This window comes from Plectropomus leopardus, chromosome 5, assembly GCF_026936395.1.
Source record: "Plectropomus leopardus strain MGB_pleo_1.0 chromosome 5, ASM2693639v1, whole genome shotgun sequence".
Classification (NCBI taxonomy): domain Eukaryota; kingdom Metazoa; phylum Chordata; class Actinopteri; order Perciformes; family Serranidae; genus Plectropomus; species Plectropomus leopardus.
Genome location: NC_142180.1, coordinates 33,287,024 through 33,309,456, shown reverse-complemented (window position 1 = coordinate 33,309,456; position 22,433 = coordinate 33,287,024). Strand labels below are relative to the sequence as shown.

General features: G+C 41.0%; 1 protein-coding gene across 1 annotated transcript in view; it reads right to left on the bottom strand.

Moving 5' to 3' along the window:
* Positions 1-4,465: 4,465 nt before the first annotated feature.
* prdm5 (PR domain containing 5) overlaps positions 4,466-22,433 on the bottom strand; it is a 48,293-nt gene continuing 30,325 nt past the window's right edge. The window contains exons 14-16 of the mRNA XM_042483814.2: positions 16,210-16,295; positions 11,042-11,146; positions 4,466-6,651 (exon numbers count right to left, since the gene is read on the bottom strand). Of these exons, the coding sequence (XP_042339748.1) occupies positions 6,487-6,651; positions 11,042-11,146; positions 16,210-16,295 (356 nt within the window). The 3' untranslated portion in view covers positions 4,466-6,486. The remainder of the gene's footprint in view (positions 6,652-11,041; positions 11,147-16,209; positions 16,296-22,433) is intronic.

The window sequence follows — 22,433 nt, the reverse complement described above, 5'->3', positions numbered from 1 at the left end:
ATGAGATACAAAATGACCACAAAGCTGCAAAGAAAAAAACAACCAAAAAAGACACAAAATTACTTCTATGAAATAAAATGACCTCAAAGAAACACTAATGACCACAAAATGACACAAAACAATTACAAGGAGACACAAAACAGCCAAAGAGATACAAAATAACCACAAAGCTACAAAGTAAAAACAACTAAAGAGAACAAAAAAAGAGACAAAAATTAATTCAAATAGACACAAAATTACCTTTCTAAGACACAAAACTAACTCAGAGAGACACAAATGACTACAAAATGACACAAAACAACCAAAAGAAGACACAAAATGACCATGAAGAGACACAAAACTGCAACTAGGTGGGCCCAGGGGCCCATCATTATGCACTGACTATAATAAATATGTACAATATAAGTGCTTTTGTATGGAGTGGAAAGGTTTTGTGCAGGGTGTGCATAAATACGGATCAGGGGACGTGCAAAAGTTCACGGCACAGAGAATATGTGCAGGGATAACAGTCCAAGATGTGCGTAAATGTTACGCAGAGAGACAGAGACAGTGGCGCCTGGGGTGCATTTTGTAAGATCACACATTGTAAACTTGTCTGACTTTTGAATCTGTTCTGTTGCTACAATGCATGACCACGAAAGAGGCACGAAACATCGGCCCAGCGCGCAGGAAGTGCGGACAGCACCGTAACTCCTAATGAGTCTGAGGAGTGATGGCACCCAGCAACAACGTGCTGACAGGACCGACCAACACCACAGCTCCAGAGGTGGACCGACACACTGACTGATGTCTCTAAGAATGAGCGTCTCTGTCCTGTAACTCACTGCGCCGCCTTTCATCTGTCGTATGTCTTCACTGTTAGACAAAGTCAACATTGTTGTTTATTGGAATTAGCAGCTCCACCTGGCATGTGCGGAGCCATTCTCACAGGATTTAACCTCCCAAAGAGGACAAAACTGGGAAAAAAAGGAGACAATTCTCCATCATTCTCCTGGAGCGTTTCCTGGCCGACTCTTTAGCCTCTGTATATTGTCAAGTTCTCGTCTTTCTCACGAGCCTGCGTCCAAGGCACCATTGTGCTCCAGCTCTTCAAATGTGGTTCTATTTCCTGCAGGCACTTTAAACATAAACAATCAGGGCACGCCGTTTCCCCATCAATGGACGTCTATTTTGATTTTTCGGGGTCTTTTCAGAGGGCAGACAAAAATTTGATGTAAAATGACAAGTCTTGTTCCATTTTCTTTTTACAAGAGGTGAAAATGTGTTTAGTTTGAGTTATTCAAACCAGCATTAACTGAACTTTTAGCCACTTCAGTTGAAATAACACTATATTGACATATTAACCCTTTGAAACCTGGATCGACATCATTTTCACACGCCTTTCACGAGTATTTAAACCTCCAAACGCTTAGCTAATTGGTTTGATTTCTTTAAAAAACATTTTAAAAGGCAATGAATAAGTCATTTTCTGCAAACGTCCAGCAAATTGCAAGAAATCAGAAGATTTAGAAAGTAAATTTTTAAAGAGCTAGGGAAACATTAAGTGTATATTTAGTATTATCCCAATTATATATTTTTAAATTGTTTTCAATACCATATGGCGTCTCCAATATTTTTTACTTAAATTGGCAGAAAACCCAACCAGGTGTACATTTTTTTGTCAGTTTTAATCATTCAACAGTTAATCACTTACTGTGTGTATCTGCTTGGCGAGAATGTACGGTGTGTTTTTGAAGCTTTTATGCTGAAAACTGCTTACTCAGTGCTTGCATTTTCTGTTATCTGTCTTAAACGATTGTGTGTAGCTGAAGTTTTGGGCTGTGTGCAGGTTGGGGGTGGGGAGTAGCTGTGTAGTTTAATGATGGGTCCTCTCCCAATTTCCTCCTAATGAAATAATCCCTGTCTACCTGACCTGATATCGCCTGGAGTGCAGTCTGCAGATTAAATTAGAACCATCTTGTAAATCAGCAAGCGGGACAGAGATATCATGAGAATAGCATGTGTGTGTGTGTGTGTGTGTGTGTGTGTGCATTTTTTTTGACGGCAAGTCTCTCGGCTCGAGCCCTATGGCCTCGTGTCAAGCATTTGACCTTTTGCTGGTTTTCAGTGTCAAGGCTTTTTAGGTACCCAAGTGCCACAGTCTGTTTCCATGGAAATGTGGCTTTAAAGGAACATCCATCACTGCTGAAAAGGGTGACCCAGAATACCCAAACACACCCTGCCCACTCGTATTAAAATTCTTCGGCATGGCACTCTTCGCCGGGCACACACATTCCACATTACTCCAGTGAGGGGGAAAAGCTACCTGTTGCTACGGCAACACCGGCCAAACACAGAGGTCAGACAAGCGTGTCCGTGTCATTCCTAACGTGACAGCGGTTTGCCATAAACCGGGGCCCGGCGTGGTAATGATACTCCTGCGCAGTGGGGCGGGGCTGGCGTTCGGCTCTGTGGACGCTGGTCGGGGCCCAGTCTGGCCACACTCACAAACGGGGAGGCAACACAGGAAACTGGGGCTTCCAGTAAAAACATGTAATTAGAAACACATTGACTGGGAGCTCTGGCATGATACACCCAGCAGGAAGGGAGAGACACATGCATGCAGGGATGCACGCCGAGGGGGAAGAAAAAAAAGACTGAAGTGGAGGACAAGATCACTGGGTCACTGGGAAAGTCCCATGAGAAAATCAAAGGTTGTGAGACAAAAATAAAACAACAGAGACATGGACGGTGACAGGCAGGACACATCGTCACAGAGAGCAGAGCGATAATCAAAAGCAGAGATATCTCAACACCCAGTCTGACCTGTCAGCCCGTCCAGAACCGACAAGACATGCGGTGGACAATATTCCAATACTGCAAATTCCTACTACGAATACAGTTTACAGCAGGGATATTTTACTTGCTTTGCTTTGGGGGCCTCACTGCTAAGACTTTAGGACGTTACAAAGATTTTAGGGCATTCCTCGGATTTTAGGATGTTTCTAGGCTTTTAGGACAGATTTAGGATTTTAGGACATTGTAAGGATTTTAGGACAGTTCCAGGATATGGGGACATATCTAGGATTTCAAGACATTTCTTGGATTTAGGACAGTTGTAAGATTTTAGGAAATTTCAAGGATTTTAGGGCATTTCTAGGATTTTAGGATGTTTCAAGGGTTTCCGTACATTTCTAGGACTTTAGTGCATTTCATGGATTTTAAGACGTTTCTAAGATTTTTAGACATTTCTAGAATGTTAGGACAATTGTAGGATTTTAGGACATTGCAAGGATTTTAGGACTTTTCTGGGATTTCAGGACATTTCTTGGATTTTAGGACAGTTCTAAGATTTTAGGATGTTTCAAAGATTTTAGGACATTTAGAAGTTTTAGGACATTAGGAGCTTAGCTAGCTACCTCTGTCAGGGGTGTGGGGATCCTCCACTGACACTTTTTTTGATAAACAAGCTCTATTTTGATGTTTTTTTAATGCATTCTGGCACCTTATGTATACTAATACTATACTATGTATACTATACTAAAAGTACAAAAACTGTTCCATGTATGAATTACTCTTTTTTATTGTGAATGAGATATTGTCTGGGGGGGGGGGCATATTTGGCCTATGGCCTGTCGGTTGAGTATCACTGGTTTACAGGATGCAGTATAAATGCTACTGTATCTGAGAGTGCGTCAGTATGGCCTGGAGGGCTCACCACTAACAAGCAGGCAGCGGGCAGCACAAGCTCAGCGGGCAGTGAGGGCCTCAGTGAAACCGGGCAACTCGAGCCACGCCCTGCACGGCCACGCGGTGAACCAAGAGGGAGAGCAGGTTAACCCCGCCACATGTGATCTGAGAGACGCTGCTAACCACGCTCCTCTGGAAGCCTGACAGAGGAGCTCAAAGACATCATTAAGTTTTTTATTTCTCTGCAATGAGAAATGCAACTGCAACGTAATCTAACACTAGTAATTAGTTAATTGTTAAACAAACAGCACACACTCAAAGAGGTGACGATAGACACACTGTAGGAGTTATGTGTTTTTAGGGAAGCCAAAACCACACATGGCGAGATTTATTGAGCCTGAGCAGCAGCCCCGTTACACAAACTTCACAGAGCGACGACTCGCGGCTCTCCCACTTCACTCCACCGCTCATGAGATTCTCACAGTCAAATCCTGAGATACCAGAGAGCCTCTGCAGGGGACGGACGTGAGAAAGAAGTCCCCGCATCCACAGAGAGAAACCATCAGAGGCGCTCCTCAGAGTGTGGCTTTACAGATCAGGCAAGTGGTGACTGTGGCCTCCGAAAGAAAAAGGCTTTAATTAGCCCTCGCTCCCAGCAGACTGCCAACCCAAGAATAGGGGTTAGATTAACAACGCGAACACTTTTAATCAACTCTCAAAGCGTTTCCTTGCACCCCCCCCCCTTAACGTCAACAGTTCGCAAACACATAATTAGAACAGGCGGAGGAAATGGATGTTTGGTAGGTGATGAGGTTTTATACATTTCAAAATACAAACGTGTGAAGTGACAATTCACAGTCTACAGATGCAGAATAAACAGCTGGAAAGTGTGCATTAATCACACGGGGCAGTGAATGAGGAAGCAAATGAGTCTGGACGTGAAACAGGACAGAACAGCACCACTGCTGAAATACATGAAATACTGCATTGAAAAATGGTTACCAAAGAACAACTTAAACATATTGTAAGGCACAATGACCCTGGGCCATTCATACGAAAACATACTCAACAATAAATCACTAAAGTCAACACACACAGTACTTTGATTTCTTTTTTTTGTCCCTAATATGATTTGGGACGAGTGAACAGTAACAAACTTTGAGCACCAAAATGCGGTGAGAACGGGTGGAAAAGGTGAAATCAGTCATCTTGAGTTAAAGGGATGGTTCAGATTTTTTTGATAGTGAGGTTTTATGAGGTACTTATATGGTCACTGTATTTATTACCTACAGTAGATGTATATCGGCACGTCCCCAGTTAGGAGCGCCGGCATGAAAGCTGAGCAATGTGTTGGACTTTCTGCTTCTTAACTTCCCAAAGAGTTCTGAGGCAGCAACATAATGTATTTTAGCCACCTAAAAAAACAATAAAACAACATCAGCTTAAGTTATTTAACCCTTTACACTGCCATGTGTAAAGCCTAAACTGGCAGCATCACATTATAAATGTTTAATTCAGAGAAAATGGTTGTGATAATTACCCAAATGTGAACTGTTTTGGACAAGAACTCATGTAAATCAAACATATTTGGATTTTAAGGTGATCAGAGAAAAACTGGAGCACAATTTTAAAACCAAACAGTATATCTTCGACATGAATGCACACTAAAGTAAATCTACGAAGAAGGCATTTGAATGTTTAAAACAGACACTAGTGTCACTTTGTTTAATCTAATAAATTCTGAATGACCAAATCCTACAATGACCACCGTTTTGGACGTTGCTGAAGCACTTTGGCATCATAGCTCAGGAGCTAAGGAAGCGCTGAACACCTGTGTGGTGCACTTTAAACAGGCAGCTTGTACAATCTGCACTAACATCATTTTTGTAACACACTGACTATGGATAAGTACCTCGTGCAACCCCACTTCAAAAAATCCCCTCAAGTCGAACCGTTTTTAAGTTGTCTACCAGATAATACAGTACCTAAAAACAGAATCAAGCATCCCAACGAGCAACAAAAACTTCTCTCTGCAACTTCTCTCGGGGCCATACATAACTTCTTTAAAAAGGAGGTCCTGAGTAGCGCTTAAAAAAAAGAAAGCATAAAAGACTGATGACAGTATGTTTATACTCTCAGGCTACTCTCTGTAAATAAAAACTCTTTTTTGTGAGCTGTTTTAGATTTTGTAGCTGGTTGGGATTACCGCTTTCCACTTCTCTTCATCTCTTGTCCTGTTTTAAAACTTTTATTTTGAAATAATAAATGGAGCAACATGGTTTTGAAGCGTGCTCTGGGGTGCAGTAGAGTCTAAATATTAAACATGTTTAGGCGCCAAAGAGCAGGTGTAAACATGGAAAGCGTACAGGTAAGAGTTAAAAAAAAGTGCGCGTAAAGGTCTTTGGTCACAGGTGTTGTTTGATACAAGGCAACTGGCCACAGATGTACAGTAATGTGTTCGGACAGCTGGTCGGTAAATGCTACGGTGGAAGAGGTCAGGCTGTAACGTATGAACAGTAACACTGGTTAGAAGTGAAATATCTGTGAGCGCACACAGCGGCTCTGGAGGCAGCTCAAACATATCTGGGAATATCCAAAACAACATCTGAACAACATGACAAAAAAATTACAAATGTGCAGCCTACGTTTCAATTCTGAAATGTTTTCCATATTCTACATGCATGTATCTTTAATAGCGACGTTTCGGCTATCTGTACATCTCTGTATGTGTACGCCATACTGGTTGCATGAAGCACGAGCCTGAACTTTATCTGAGGAATCAGATATCATTCTCAGCCAGCGGGTGCATGATTGGCTCTAGCTCTCCGTCTCCCCGTGGACATTCTCCATATGTACTTTGAGGTAGTCGTTCCTGGTGAACTTCTTGTGGCACAGCTGGCACTCTGCCATGGGCCGGTTGGGGTTGTGCGTGAGCTTGTGCCTGCTGAGCATCTTCTTCAAACTGAACGACAGGTCACACACCTAGAAAACACACAGGATTTCATCTGAGCAAATAAACTCACTTTGACTTGTTTACCAAAATTCCTCCGCTCGCTTGTGGAGTTCAGGCTTATCGCAGCTGGAGACGCACGGAATGATTTGTAAATCAGACGCGACGGACCTTGGCGACAGATATCTTTTTTTTTTTTTCAGCAGTAGCGATGGGGAATGCATGCAACTTAACATCCATCACAAATGAGCCATTTTACACTGTACAAATGACTCCATCGTCCTCTATCAATCATTATAATCCGCCGCTGGCTGCTGTTCAGCTGCAGTTTAACGTGCTGCTTCAGGAGACACAGCATGTGTCCTCACTCCGTCTGTGGAGAACTTCAGGGGGCGATGAATTACATTCAGAAAATCTCACAGACAGTTTACATCTGTGGCCTGTGAGATATGAATGGAGTCATTTCTGGTTTGAACTATGGGTTGGTGATTTATCTATTATTGATAGACGGAGATTTTATCTGTCCTTTTGGAAATTCATTGTGCGCCTGACAGCAATAATCGATTTGTGACCTCGTCCACGTGGGACCTATAAAATGACAATCGCAAACACTGAGTGTAAATTTGTATGTGTTTTTGTTTTAAAGCCACCGTCACAAAAATGAAACATCACACACATCTCTGCCCATCCAGACCACTCTCCTCTGGGCGACAGTGTGTGAACAGACGAAGTGTGTGTTTTTGTATCTGCAGGGCTCCAAACCAGCGCTTTGTGACCATGGAGCCTACTTTATTTCACTTTGTTAAAGTTAATTAAAGCAGTACTTTATTTAACTTTTTCTAAAACAGCACTTTAAATTTATTATAATAGTATTTAAACATGATAATAACAGTACATCATTTAAATTTTCATTAATTTTCATTTAAATTGTATTACAACTGCACTCTAACTCTGTCAAAACAGTACTAATTTAACTTTATTATAGAAGTACTTCATTCAACTTTACCATAACAGTACTTTAACTTGTTTAGAACAGTACTTTAACTTAATTTTAACAGTAATCAAACATTATAATGACAGAACTTTCTTTGATTTTATCATAACAGCACTTAAAATTTATCACAACCGTACGTACCTATTTACCTTACATTAACAGTATTTAATTTATTCAATTAGAAGAGTACAGTACTTAACTTTAGTTTAAAAGTACTTTCTTTTACTTTATTATGACAATACTTTATTTAACTTTATTATAACAAGCTTCATATATCTGTATTACAACAATACTTTGTTATTTAATATTATTATCACAGTACTTCATTTTACTTTATTATAACAGTAATTTATTGAACTTCATGGTAACAGAAGTATATTTAGTAGTCCATGTTGTTGTTTAGAGGACATTTAAAAAAAATATTGAGATATATATTGTGTATCATGATATATTGCATCATCAGAAATATGATTTTATAGACTATATCAATCAGCCCGAGTTTGAACACAATCAGGGTAAAAAAAAAAGAGTGCTGTTATATTACTACTGTCCACATATTTATGTTTTCCAACCATGGTACGCTCCAGAGTGGTTCCATATTAATAAATGTGCACGCTATCATTTGTTTTTCAGGTAATTTAGACCATGACATGCTATCATGTCCTAGCTTTACTACCCACATATATTTCCAACAATCTACAAATCTGATCAAGTGTCAGAGAAATATTAAGAATTTTATAAAGTGAACCAGCGGCAGGAGCTGATGAGAGAGGGGCCTCCCCGTCTCATCGTAACCCAGATGTTACTGGATGCTTGTACAACATTTTTAATGCTGTTATGACAGACACTGCTTATGGAGCCCCTCTAGCTTGTCTGGAAAATATTCCTGGAACTGTTGCGATCCTTTTTGTCTGACTCAAAATCCACCCCAAAATAAAATCCACATGTTATTTCTATTATCTTTAATAGTTTAGCGTAGAATTATTTACATGAGAATGTCTCTTCTGCAGCTGGAAACAAGAAGCCAGATGAATGTTAGAGACACTTTCTGCTGATGCTTCACTGGCGATGAATAGGATACTGATTCTGCGGTCTTAAACAACAACTCTGTGCCCATTTTCTGGTTTGGAACTTGAGGCGATGCCACGGATTCAGGCTTATTAGGGTGTTAAAGCTCAAACGAGAATCTGAGAATCCAGAGCTGGGTGATGGATTAGATACGATTGTTTTTTGATGTTCTTCAAAGAATTAAGAGATATTTGGATTCCAGAGTTACGATCTAGGATTACTGTCCATGAGGGAGGTTTTCAAAGTTTGACACTGTGGACCCCCCTCAGACAAAAACCGAGACGACTGTGTCTTTTTTCAAATTTTTTTGAGTTTTTTTGTCTTGGAAATCTGAGCCAAAGTAATGTCAACAAAAGTAGTGAAAGCGCAGCACTAAAAACTTCCATAGATCCATGCATGTGTATTATCATTATCATTATTTGTCTTTCTTCTATTCTGGAGGATAATCGTGCAGCATGTGCTTTGGATTTGGATTCTGTGGTCTACAACTTGAGCCTTATTTACTTTAGTATTTGTTTATATTTTGGCAGAAAGCACCATTAAAAGTATGCCAAGTGACCTGTATTAGTTCCAGTTTGTGATGGGCCCGTGGATGCACACACAACTATCACTGCATTACTTTCATACTGCAGAAAACTTTAAAATGTGATGAGTGTCAGACAAGTTCTTAGTTATAAGTTTTGCTTTTCTTTCTAGGGAGATTTCTGGACATTAATTGGCGATGGAATAAGGTCAGCATGGGATTTAAGGAGGGATGCCAACCCTCCTTGTTTGCAAAATCATTTAAAATACATCCCCTGTGTTAACCTGCCATCTCTCTCCAGACCCAAAGTCCATTCTCTCTGTTCAAAATGAACAAACTGCCTTCTGACGCTGTGGCTGCTGATCTTTATATAGTCTCAAAAGGTTCTGAATCCATTCATCTAAAAATAAGGTCTTGATTGTTAATAAAATCTTAAATTGAATCTTAAATTGATCATTTGCTACGACATGGGATTTTATTATTGGCATTTTCCCAACGCTGCACTGTACATCTAGGAAATAATTAGTCAAATTTTCAAAATAATTCATGAAATGCCTCTTGCATTAACGTCACAGAGATCAAGACAAAAGGAAACAACATGTATTTTGTTTCCAGCACGGACACTATGAGCAGAGGATCCACTGCCTGCTGGGACAACATGAGGATGCACCAATTCACCAAAAACTGGCTGTTAACCACATTTTTGCACCATAGCTGAAACAAGTATAAGGCAATGCATGAGGCTTTATTATGAGGCTGTATTATTTTTCAAGCGAAATTCAATATGCAATGTGAGAAAAACAAAATCACCACAAAACTCAATACTTCTGTTCTGCCCTTGTCTTTGCCTTGAGACAAAAATTCATGTTACTATAGACATTTGTGCAAAATCATCCCTAACATTTATAATTAATGTCACTTTTTCCCTTCAGTTTTAGTTATTGTGAAATTGGTCTTAAATTTCATTCAGAGGCGAATTTAAAAGTATATCACACTTGCCTCAAACTTTAGGAACCCTGTACTCAAAACAGTCCATAATCCTCTAAAAGTATGTCACACTGAACCTCGAAGTATGTTTATTGTGTGTGTGATCGTATTTGACTGAATTTCTTTACTCTAAGAAGAAGTAGCCTGAGTACTTTAATCGACCATGTTGGTGAGCCAAACTACTTTGACTTCCTGTTGTTTTTAGTGCGCAGGGCTTGCACCTGCCCCTTTCACCTCACACAGCTTCAGTTTAAAAACCTCTGGTCTCAAGAATAAAATATAAAAAAGATCTTTGTACTGTTTGAAAGGTGTCATGGTCTCAGAATCCATGAGGTTTATTTTTATCCATCCCATTAAAAAGGTTTGAGAAGTCACTCAGATAACTAGGATTTTGACTTTAAAAGATAAAGTTGCTGTGGCTTTCTATGCAAAAGCCCTGTTTCCAGTGTTTCCAAATTTCAGAAACAGCAATAAAGCATTGAAAAAGTTTGTTTCTAACATGGACAACATCTTCTGTCACATGTTTCCTCCCCAGTCTCTGAGAATAATTATTACTCCTGCAGTATTATAAGCAGAGGGTAATTTCTCCCTCTGATCCTCTCAATGTGTTTATGCAAGATCAGCCCACTCGGCCCCTCCAGAGAAGCAAGATCACTATCTGCCTCTTACTGAGCCCCCCCAAATCTTCCCCAAAATCTGGCCTTGTGCCATCACATACACACACACACACACACACACACACACACACACACAGACAGACAAACACACACACACACAGACAAACACATGCAAGAGACGCAGGAAGACGGCGGCTGGTTTGGAGGAAAAGCAGAGGTGGTTTGATACTCACATCACATTGGAAAGGTTTCTCTCCAGTGTGAGTCCTCATGTGCTCGTCCAGTCCTCTTTTCTGGCTGAAGGCTTTGTTGCACTCGCTGCATTTATATGGCTTCTCCTGCAGCGACACACAGATACTGAATTTAAAGAGGGCACTTATATACATAAAACTACATTTCCATAGTTTGGTCACATATGGACAAAACCTGGAGGAAGATTTGTGTCCATGATGGCGTACAGCAGGGTAATGACACACACATGTACACACACAGTGGAAAGAAGATGTGGAAATATCCCAGAAACACACACTGATACGCTCTTACTTCACACCCCGGTGCTCTCCCTGTCAGCTTATGAAGATATGATATGAAAGGTTGTACAGCCCCTGCAGTAGGGAGGAAATGGCCGGCGTAGGGGCCATCAAAAACACATGGATTCCTCAAAAGAGTAAGAAAACACGGCACAGAAAATCCCTTTGAACATGTATCAGAGCACCGGCACTCTGGGGCTGTAGAATATCACTCCTCTGTCTCCACACCTCATCAGTTTACCAAAGAACATTTCCTCTGCGCCTTTCAGAGGCCTGTCTCAGTGTCACTCAAAGCAGCTATCTCACTGTGGGTGTGTTTTTATAAAAAAATAAACCTCCAACTATGTGTGTGTGAGTGTGTGTTCAGGACGGCCTTGAAGAGTAGGTGTGTCCCCCGGTCCGAGGGGAAACAGCGGTGACACCTAAAAAGGACTTGAGGAGAAGTGAGAAGCGTGGAGATAGCGGGAGCCGGTTCCCAGTGTCACTCTTTGGGAAGCTGTTTTTGACAAGCCTGGCTGATAGCGAAGGCTCTACCCATTTAAAGCTTAGTTGTCATGGGAACAGGGTGAATGCAGGAAGTAAGGGTCCTGGGAAAGGCGCTATCATGTGGGCGGGGCAAGGAGTGCCCAGTGACACAAGATACAAAAGGAGGTAAAGATCAGGTTCGCTGTATGTGCGTGAGCGTCTGCATGTGCATGAGCGGCTGTAAGTATGCAACTGTTTGTGTGTGTGAGTGAATAAAGGGGAGCAGTGGAAATAGAGCAGTGTGTGTGTGTGAGAAACCCGCCTCGAGGACACAGACTCTGTGACGATCTATGTAACCCAAATTTCCACCTAAATCTCCATCTTTAACGAGGATCACTACTTTTTCCATAAGGCCTGAATGGTTCTTGTATGACAAAGAAAAAGAAAACCACAAGGGGTCAAAGCTCAGAGGTCAAGAAACACATGGATGGACTTAGGTGATGTGGTGTACCCAGAATGCATCACTATGACCCCGGTAACATCGAACATCTGTACCTGGTGACCTTCAGTCTTCAGCAGCTGTTCACATTTTGACCTTTGACCTGACCTTTCCTCTGATTCTGACCACTTTCAACACAGAGCACGTCTAAAGACGCAAAGATGGAGTTTTGTTTATTTGCTCATGTGTCATGTCATATATTCGGGTATTTGTAAAGCAGCACGCCAGCAGGAAGTCACTGTGCTCTATTAGGCCTCAGGGGCAGTCAGAAATCAATAAAGAATCTGCTCTGAATACAGTTTCTGTGTTACGTAAAATCGTTAGTGATACCAAGCCACTTCCTTTCACAATAAAAGTGCATTTTACTTTGAAAAATCTATAGTGGCTAATATCGGCAAATGTACTGCAACTGTCCAAAAACTTTTCATTAGATGAAATGTGACACAGATTCAGAAACAAATTTTAAAATGCACAAGCACAAAAATCCACAACCAATACAAAGGAAGCGTGCTGCAAACGAAAAAAGTGTCGTAGAAAGACAAAACAAATACAAATACAAGTTCTGAAAATTCCTCCCTAACTGCCTAAAATATTGCATCATGTTTCTACAAGTATGCAAGTCTATACACCGATCCACTATCACATCATACGAAGTCATTTCTTAAGGCTGCGTTTGCATGTTTACACACAATCAACAAGAGCGGCGTGTGTGATGATAGACGTCATTGCAGCATCAGAGAATCAAAAGAGGCACGACACGTACCACAAAAGCACCTGCCTCCATTGTGACACAAAACATGCAACGGCAGCACTTTTTAAACACTAACAATGGCATAACATGGCATTAACAATCATTTACCGCCTGTATTTTATGCCAGCTGCTTGGAGGGTAAGGAGCTCCCAGATCTCTCTGTTTTCTCAATTTGTGTACATTTACGACCACTGTTCCTAGTTAAGTTAGCTGCTAACTGCTAACAGCCGCTTTTTAAATTTCCCATGTTGGGTCGCATGTATAATATAAAATCAAAATTTATACAGACACTGTTTTGACGCAGTTGCTGCCTCCCTTGATGGCTTAAAGGTGAGACAACTGTCTCCCCTTAACACAAAGTAGTCTGTAGAAGTCTCGAGAAGTCACTTTCCACCTCTGCAAGTTTGGCTGACTAAGACACTTTGGTGCTTTGAGGAGAAGCTCCGCTCTGTTTGTCTGTCTCACTGCACTGCTGTCGGACCATCAGCTGTTTGATCCGCGATAATGAAACACTGGAAGCACATACGACTCGGCTGTCAAACACTCAGCTGTATTCTAGAGTCAGAGTCGTTCACTGCATTTGGTTCACAGCGGCGCTTTTCTTATTATCATTGGCTGTTGGTGTCTGTCAAAACATGGCTGGATGCGTTCTATCGACATTCTATCGACGTTCTATCGACATTGTATCGACGTTCTATCGACGTTCTATCGACGTTCTGTTGACATTCTACCGACTACCTCTCATATTTTAATCAAGGTGAATTTATATCGCAATTGATATCGTTATCGTTTTATCGCCCGGCCCTACTATCGTGTATTAGACCAATTTAATATGATTGTGTGTCTGCTGTTGTAAGGTTGAAGTATTTTGACTGAGCTATTCTTCAAACAATCTGATCAATACAAGAACAAGTTAAAAAGGCCTCTTTGAGTTTAAAAGTGTCAGAGTCAATAACTTAAACAGCCTTCATGCGCAAGAACAAAAGACGGAACCATAACATAAAATGTGCATTTAAATGTTACAACATACAGCCATCATCAGAGATCAAAACATTTAAAAAAAACTCTCTTAATATCCAAAATGTCAGCAGTTCATATCGCCATCAAATGTGTTCCAATTCAGCTCGCAGATGATGTGGTTTGTGGTATAAACACGCAAACTCCAAACGCATCCATCTCAAACGGTCTGTACATTAACAGTGAGCTGCAGCTCTTTCAGCCAAATGACATTTGTTTTGCTCGACAGTGACTTCATCTGGCTCTGCTGTTTGTAACTGTTCAGCCCATATTTCAGAGCGCTGTGAGCAAAGGCAGAGCCGGGAACATTAGGAACAAAACATCAGTCAGTTTAATCAGCAGCTCGCTAGAAAATTATACCTGCCTGTTTCTACTGAGGCACATCAACCTGGGCAGGACACGTCCATTATCGACACGCCGTAAGAGCGGCAGAGCGCTGAGCTCTGGACAGCATTAAGAGAGGACAAATCTTTCAAATCAACAGCGCTGACAGGCGCTGACTGTCACAGTCATGGCTGTATGAATGATGATGGAAATATATGATGAAACACACATTAAGTTGCATTTATCAAAAGTGGCACCAACACATGTCCAGATGTAGTCGTTTTGGTGGAGAACATCAATAGGTCGAGAAGTGACGTGGGGAAATGAGCGTCAACCCAACCCAAAGAATGACCTCACGACGTCCACTGAGAAAGCTACCTTTTCCTTTCTCCACCCGAGCCCTGGCTCACTTTACATTTACATGTTCACGCCATCGAAACACTGTTTCCCATGTCCGCACCTCAATGTTCTGCATTGCTAACAGTTGTCTTTACAGTTGGCTGGTGCCAGTTTCTAAAGCAGTAAAACAAATGCAGTCTAAGTGTATGTAATTTTCTTGCCTTTTGTGCATGATTCATGAAAGAACCTGCAAATGTGGGAATTACCTCATGATGAAGTGGGCAGGGAGTGTCACATATGTTAGACAGAGAGGAGACAGGACGTTTCTCACTAGGCGAGGTGTGTGAGAATTTCTTTATGCACACGCTGCAATTCAGACAAAAGCTGAGCAGAAAAGCGCTCCAGATTGAATGATAAAGTCAGAGAGACACCTGACATTGTGTTAGCGTCCCTTTTTTCTGTCCCTACACCTTTTAACTGCTCTTATTTTGCATTGTTGAATATGGCACAACTCTAAAACAGTATAATTAGGTGTTAATGGGCCTTTTTCTTAGCACACTTTTTGACTTGCCAGTATTAGGAAAGGCACAGTTGTTACCGACCCCGCGTTCATGTGGTGTCGGAGTAATTGGGAAAATGAAATGAAAAAGTTTCTGTAAATGCCCCCTAAAGACGAAACAAGAGCTAGAAAAGTCAAAGTCAAAACAAAATTTTTGCTTCACAAGTTACCGAGTTAAAGTGATACATGAAAAACTTTTTTATTATTTCATGTCAATTTTTTGCTCACGTGTAATTTGTAATATGGCGTTAGAGGCCCTTTACACACCAACCGTTCTTGCATGAAAACGTTAAACTTTATGTTGTGTTTTGGCCTTTCGTTTACATGACAACGGCGTTTTGGGGCCCTGAAAGATATCAGTGCTTTTGATAAATGTCTGAGCCCCATTTTAACATCACACCCTGTCGCCCCATTGCATTGCTCGAGTGCACCGCAATACAGAGAAGGCTAGCATAGTGTCAGCGTCTTTATGTTTCACTGCACCATAGATTTGTAGTGTGTCACACACGTCAGCAGCTACAAGTGTTGGGCGTCAGTTTGTCGCTTCATGTCACTGGCTCGCATGGAAAATGACTTGTAACCTGTTTCTACGACACTCGTAGTATGAACGCAGCATAAGCGTAACAACATCAGCATTGAAATTGGAGTTTCTGAAAATCTTCACCTGCCAGGAGTTTTACAAAAGGTCTGTTTTCAATGACCTAAAATGCAGTTTGTGTGTGGATCAAAGGCCCAAACCAGGACAAAACGTTTTTTTTTGAAAACATAGCTGTGCACATGTGAAATATGCCCAAGTGTCATAAAATTGCAATCAGAAATAAGTTTAAAGCAATGGAAAATATAAAATAATTTATACAAGGACAATAAATAAATACAGTATGTAAGTCCTTTAGTACAGGAGCGCAGAAAAAACTTACTCGAGTGTGTGTGCGGATGTGCATCTTCAGGCCATCGTTCTTGCTGAATGCTTTGTCACAGTAGGGGCACTGGTATGGACGCTCACCTGGGAACAAAAACCATTAGTGTACATGAGACAACATCATTCACACATGAAACTGATACTCTATCATGCAGGTTTAAAACAAAAAAAGTATCTAATTTATGAATCTTAGCCAGGTGTGATGTCCTGTCTCACAGATGCTTTCAGTGTGTCTGTCCCGTCCCTTCCTGTCCTGCTCAGATTCGACCCTGCTGCTGGTCGACGAGATATCTCTCACTCCGAGCTTTTTACCTCTGACGCACACTGACTTTCCACTGCAGCACAAAAGCTTATATTGGCTACACTTCATGGCTCGCTATCGGAGCTGCAACTGGCCAACAGTTTAGGAGCACATCAGAGGCAACGTGGCTTATCCCAGTTGGATCAAAAGCAGTCCGGCCAAACTCCTACAGATCCTATCTGAGTACACAGCGATGATGACAAAGAGAAAGTGACAGGCTGTCAGTCAAATAGTGCGCTGACACATGGATCTGTTTACCACGAGCTGATCCACAGGGCAGATAGGAGCACCAGAGCTGATTACTAATCTATAGAAGGGATATGAGGTAACCTATAGAGCCGCACTGAAATTAAAGTCTCAGACAGGAAAATACAGTCAAAATTCTGGGTTCAATAATTGCATAATTTATATCACAGATCAGGGAGCTCGTGCAAACTAAATACATCTCCTGTGTTCAGAAAAAAGAGCCAGGAATCAAACTTTTTTTTAAACCCCCTTCCTTATGATATAAGAAATGACTCTTTTCTGAATTATATATATATATATATATATATATATGCCTGCAAGTGTGCAATGCAATTTTAATGAAATGCTGCTAAAAATAGATACCTACAGCTACACATTCAGTGCAACAATCTAATTTCTCATCTGCTTCACAGTATCGTAATCTCTCTTTAGTGACTAATTGTTGAACAGGGAAGCAAGTCATTTTATTGATGGGGGAGATGTTTTGCCCCTTTAAGGAATAAGGTTAATTAGCTGTGTTTCCTTGGGATTCAAAATGCAAAGATGCTTATTAAATCAGAAAATCCATCTGGGGAGTGTATGAGAAGAGTAATATTATCTCTTGCTGCTATAAACACAACTGCACTGAAGGAATGTTTCTCCTCCGTTCCTAAGTAAGGGAGGTTTGATTGAGTAACACAGTAAATATTTAAAGTCCCTCTTTCAGACATGTTTGAAAGTATGTTAAAATGCTTATACTAATACTAATATTAATGTATTAATATAATCTAGAAAGGAGCTGAAAGCAGATCTACTCTTTCTTCCTCAATGAGAAAATTTGCTTCAGTTCAGTTCAGTTCAGTTCAGTAAGTTCTGCTCTCTCCAGCACTGCTTTGACTAGAGTTGCGTTTTCTTTGCGGGAACTCGAGGTAAAACGTTGATTACGGTAACATTTACAAGAGCATAGTCCGTCCTCTTAGCCTTTGTGTCTCCATTGCAGTGTGGGTCCTCAGTAGGACGTACTGGACTCTGGAGTTGACATTATCACTCTACAACAGTTTTGACATAATCATTCTTCTTCTACTTCTGCTGAGTTTTATGCTGCATTCATACGGTCAGAAACCACACCTAAAGCGTGGCAGAATAGGTTGTTTAATGCACATTTCAAAGAAAAAAGGGGGTTAACATTGTACATCACTGCTAGTTCTTCTGTGTCGTGTTATGTAGAGTGAACATCATATCTGGGGTGTAATGTCAGTAAAATTGTGTAAAAGACAGACTTTGCAAATGCATTGCATGAAAAATGGAAAAACAGGTAATTTCTAAATCACATGTGGTCCTCAAGTGATACTAGTGTGAACAGAGCTTTAGACAGTGATTGCCTTTTATATTAGTGATGTACCTTATCTGCTCGGTATACATCTAAGGACATCACTCTTTCGGTAAAATGTGAGAACAACAAACAAACAACTAAATATAGTCACGGTTAGAGGAAGGTTAGGGAATGTAAACAGAAGAAAAACACATTTTTAATAAGAGGGAGACTTAAAAGCGGATATTTTACATTCAAATGAGTTTCATTTTAATATTGCTGCTGTTGTTTCATGAATAAATGCGACAGATTGCCTCGTGTCCATTCGTGGGGTCTGACTGACTACGACTTTGACTTCACAAATGTTTATTACTCCAACATTGGATTGTTATTTAAATTATTCACATCTCACACGCCCTGTGTCTCTAAACAGAGGAGCTACGACAGCTGTCACATAGCAGACATACAAGTCGGGGGGCTAAACCCACCATAAACCCCCCACAAGAGGGCTTCAGAGCAGCACTGTGCCACAAAGTAATAAAACGTGTAACCTCACGTTGGCGTGGAAAGGGTTAACGTGACATATGTGGGCTGAATACATGTACCGAAACATGTGCGGAGGGGCAGCTCGAAAGCAGTCTGTCCCAAAATCCCCGTCTGTGCAGTTTCAGCCTCTAGGAGGCCTTTTGTTGACAAACAGGAAAATCTGAATCCCAGATGTGTTTTGAGAAAGAGGAGAGCAAATCCTATGTCTTATGTAGCATGTGTGGTATCGGGTTAAAGCCCAGCGTTAGCCTTGGGGAGTCCTGGTGAAGGCATTAGTGTGCTAATAGCAGCGGAGCACAGTGTGCCAGAGCACAGTGTGCCAGTGTACTTCTGCGGCTTGGATCACATCCCTCTCAGGAGCTGGCTATTGTCAGTTAATACGCGGCGCAACCACACCTGCGAACGCAGAGGCTCGCTATAAGTGCACACCGATTCACCTACTTAACCTGCACACCAGGGACGCTCAACGTGCTTTGCTTTAGGGCCAATTTTGTAAAATGACAGGAGGCCGCTTGCAGCTGCTCTTTACATGTCTTTAGGATTTAAGGACATTTCTGGGATTTTAGGATGTTTCAAAGATTTTAGAACAATCTGAGAATTTTAGAACATTTCTTGGATTATGGGACATTTCTAGGATTTCAGAACATTTTTAGGATTTCAGGACTTTTCTAGGATTTCATGACATTTTTAGGATTTTAGGATGTTATAAGGATTTTAGGGTGTTTTTAGGATTTTGGGACATTTCTAGGATTTTAAAACTTTTCCAGGATTATGGGGATTCTGGGATTTTAGGATGTTACCAAGATTTTAGGCCATTTTGAGGATTTTAAGATTTTTCTAGTATTTCAGGACATTTCTAGCATTTTAGGACATTTCTAGGACTTAAGGACATTAGGGGCTTAGCTAGGACCTTTGTCAAGGTGGCAGGGGATCCTCCACTGGCACTTTTTTGATAAAGAAGCTCTATTTTGATGCTGTTTCATGCATCCTGATACTTGGTGTACACTAAAAGTACAAAAGCAATTTCCGCTGTGAATCACTTTATTTTTACTGTGAATTAGAAAATGGTTGGGGGGCCACCCGGCACCCTATCGGGGGCCAGATTTGTTGTGCACCACCACTCTACACTCTCCGCTTCTGGACATGGGAACCTCTCGTGGAAAATGCAAACAGAGAAAATGATCCTAAAAGAGGTCATTCATAAATACAGTCACTAATAGATCACATCCAAACTACTTTTGTCCAAAAGTCTTTTCCACTGCTTCAACCTGCTCCTAATGAAAACAAGAGCAACCCAATCCTTTAGCGAAACAGGAAATAAACAAATGCTACTCAGAAACCTAAGTAGTAACATTCTTGCAACATTGCTCTCTGTTATCCGTGCGAGAGGCTTAGTGTCTGTTCTGCCGAGTGTTACTGTAACCAGAAACCCTCCACTTATTCTCCAGATTGAGCCAGATTGTTTGGGGATTATGAGGGGTGGCTGCAGCACTGAGCCAGGGCTTTATGTGTGTGGAGATGGTAACTGATTTAGCATGTGCTGAAACACTACACCATCTCTTTGACCCTGGGTGTCTCCCCCGGCCCCCGCTGTGGCCCTCACACTCCTTGTCTGCTAATCGATCCGTTTGGCACCCCTTGTGTGTTGTATATGTGCGCGTACGGCCGCGTGTCTGGTTAGCAGATGGTAGGCTTTGTCGTTTTGCCTGCCGCACGGCGTTCGTGTTATGGAGAGCGCTTTGTAGCTTCGGGGCTCCGGTCTGAAAGACATTAGTGCTGTCCGTCAGAAATTAATTCCCGGCTTCCTCCAGTTCAGTGGCCCTCCACTGTCCTTCTCGCTGCCCTGTGTCACATGCCGACAGGGGCCACGGAGGTAATGTGATATCAGTGTGTTTGAGATGATAAGAAATCGCCTTTGATGAGCCGTAGGAACGCCCAACAACTTTTACACTTGACCTTTCCATTATAGCCAAAGTCTCGGTAGATTTCTCCACTTCCTCAAACAATCCCCTTAAACTCGCCCATGTGAAGGCATCAGAGAGACTCGCCTCGCCGCACATGAAGCAGATCCAAACTCCTGACACGCGTCTCCAAATTAAGCATCTGCACGGCACCCCACCAAAAAAAAGACTTCAAGCTGCGATAGCGAAGAGGCACCATTCATCACGAGGACGGGCAATAATTCAGTACGCGGTGATTTTACTTTACACGATTGTAACCATGACCACAGTCAAGACAAACAAAATCATCTAAATAGGTTCAGTGATTCCAGAGTTTTACCAGATGTCCACTTGAGGGCCGTTGTTCTGTCGTGAGACCACTTAGAGCTGCAATGTGTAGCTTTTTAAAACATCAAAAAATATGGCTGTGTATAATTACCATAACAAATGACACCACGATCGAGACAATTAGGATCCTCTGTCCGATGCCAGTGCGTGTTTATAAAATTGAGACGTATTTTCCGAGAATAAGTTGCTTCATGTGTGTTATTTCCCTCTTTCTCTTTTCCATTACTGAAAAGGAAAAAATTTGATTGTATATTGTCTTTAATATCATTTGTGGTCTCACTGAGAAATCCATATTTACACACAGAACAGTTTTCTTTTTCTTACTTTGTGCCTCAGAGCAATCTGTATTACAGAAATTCACTGTAAAACACAATGAAATGAAATGAAACTTGATATCTCTCAAGTTTTATGGCATTTATAATTATACACTTGTGTTAAAATGAGATGAAGAGTTTTACTGATATATAAATGCTTCAGGTTTAAACATGACTAACACAAACATTTAGCTGAAGAGGCAGATCTACTTTACTTTTCATCTGTAGTCCAACAGTTAGACCAACCGCTTCTTACTCTGAGGAAAACCAGACACCATGCTCTGACCTGTATGTATATTATCTACTGTATATAACCCCATAATAACAGAATATAGAGCTTGACTATAATGATTAACTAGTGGTGGAGTCTTACTAATTACATTTTCTCAAGTATTTCCATTTTATGCTACTTTATGCAAACAAAATCATCTCAGAGGTAAATATTGTACTTTTTACTGACAGATTTATTTACTTTTCATATCACAGTTTTGGACAGCTTCCAGCGCAGTGAAAACTACATTATCTCCAAATGTGGTGAATGTTTGTGATAAGCTGAAGATGTTCTTTTATGTATTAGGAAATTCTTCCTTTTAGCTTCTCAAGCTGCCTAAACTCTAAAAACTGGATCTCAAATCAGCTGGAAAATGCTTTGTTACAAAGCTGAAAACATCTGACACCATGAAAAAAAAAACTGCATTCATATGATTACATTGTAAGCACATTGTGTGTACACTGATCTGCAAAAACAACCAAAAACATGGCAGTATGCATGCCAGGCCAATGGCTGGCGGTGTAACTTTGTAATGACACACCATAGAAAAACACCACACGCCTGTGCATAAAAGCGTTCTTATACAGAGCAGCGAGCACACAAACAAACAAGAAGACGATGGCGAACGCATGCATGAAAACCTGCAGTGTTAAACTCAGTAGAGTAAGCGTCAGAAACACAGCTCGGTAGTCCACCATTGTTGTTATTGTTGTCCTCTTACTTGCACATGGCTATTTGTCTGAAACTTATTACACATGTGCAAAGTGTGGCTGGGACGTCACTGTTCTCACATAATCGAAGAGTCCAAGACTAATTAAGTGTATCGTAGTGTATCGTATTGTATCGTATCGTATCGTATCGTATCGTATCGTATCGTATCGTATCGTATCGTATCGTATCGTATCGTATCGTATCGTGTCGCATCGTATTGAATCTGTGCATTGCTAGGTTTAAATGGAGAGACA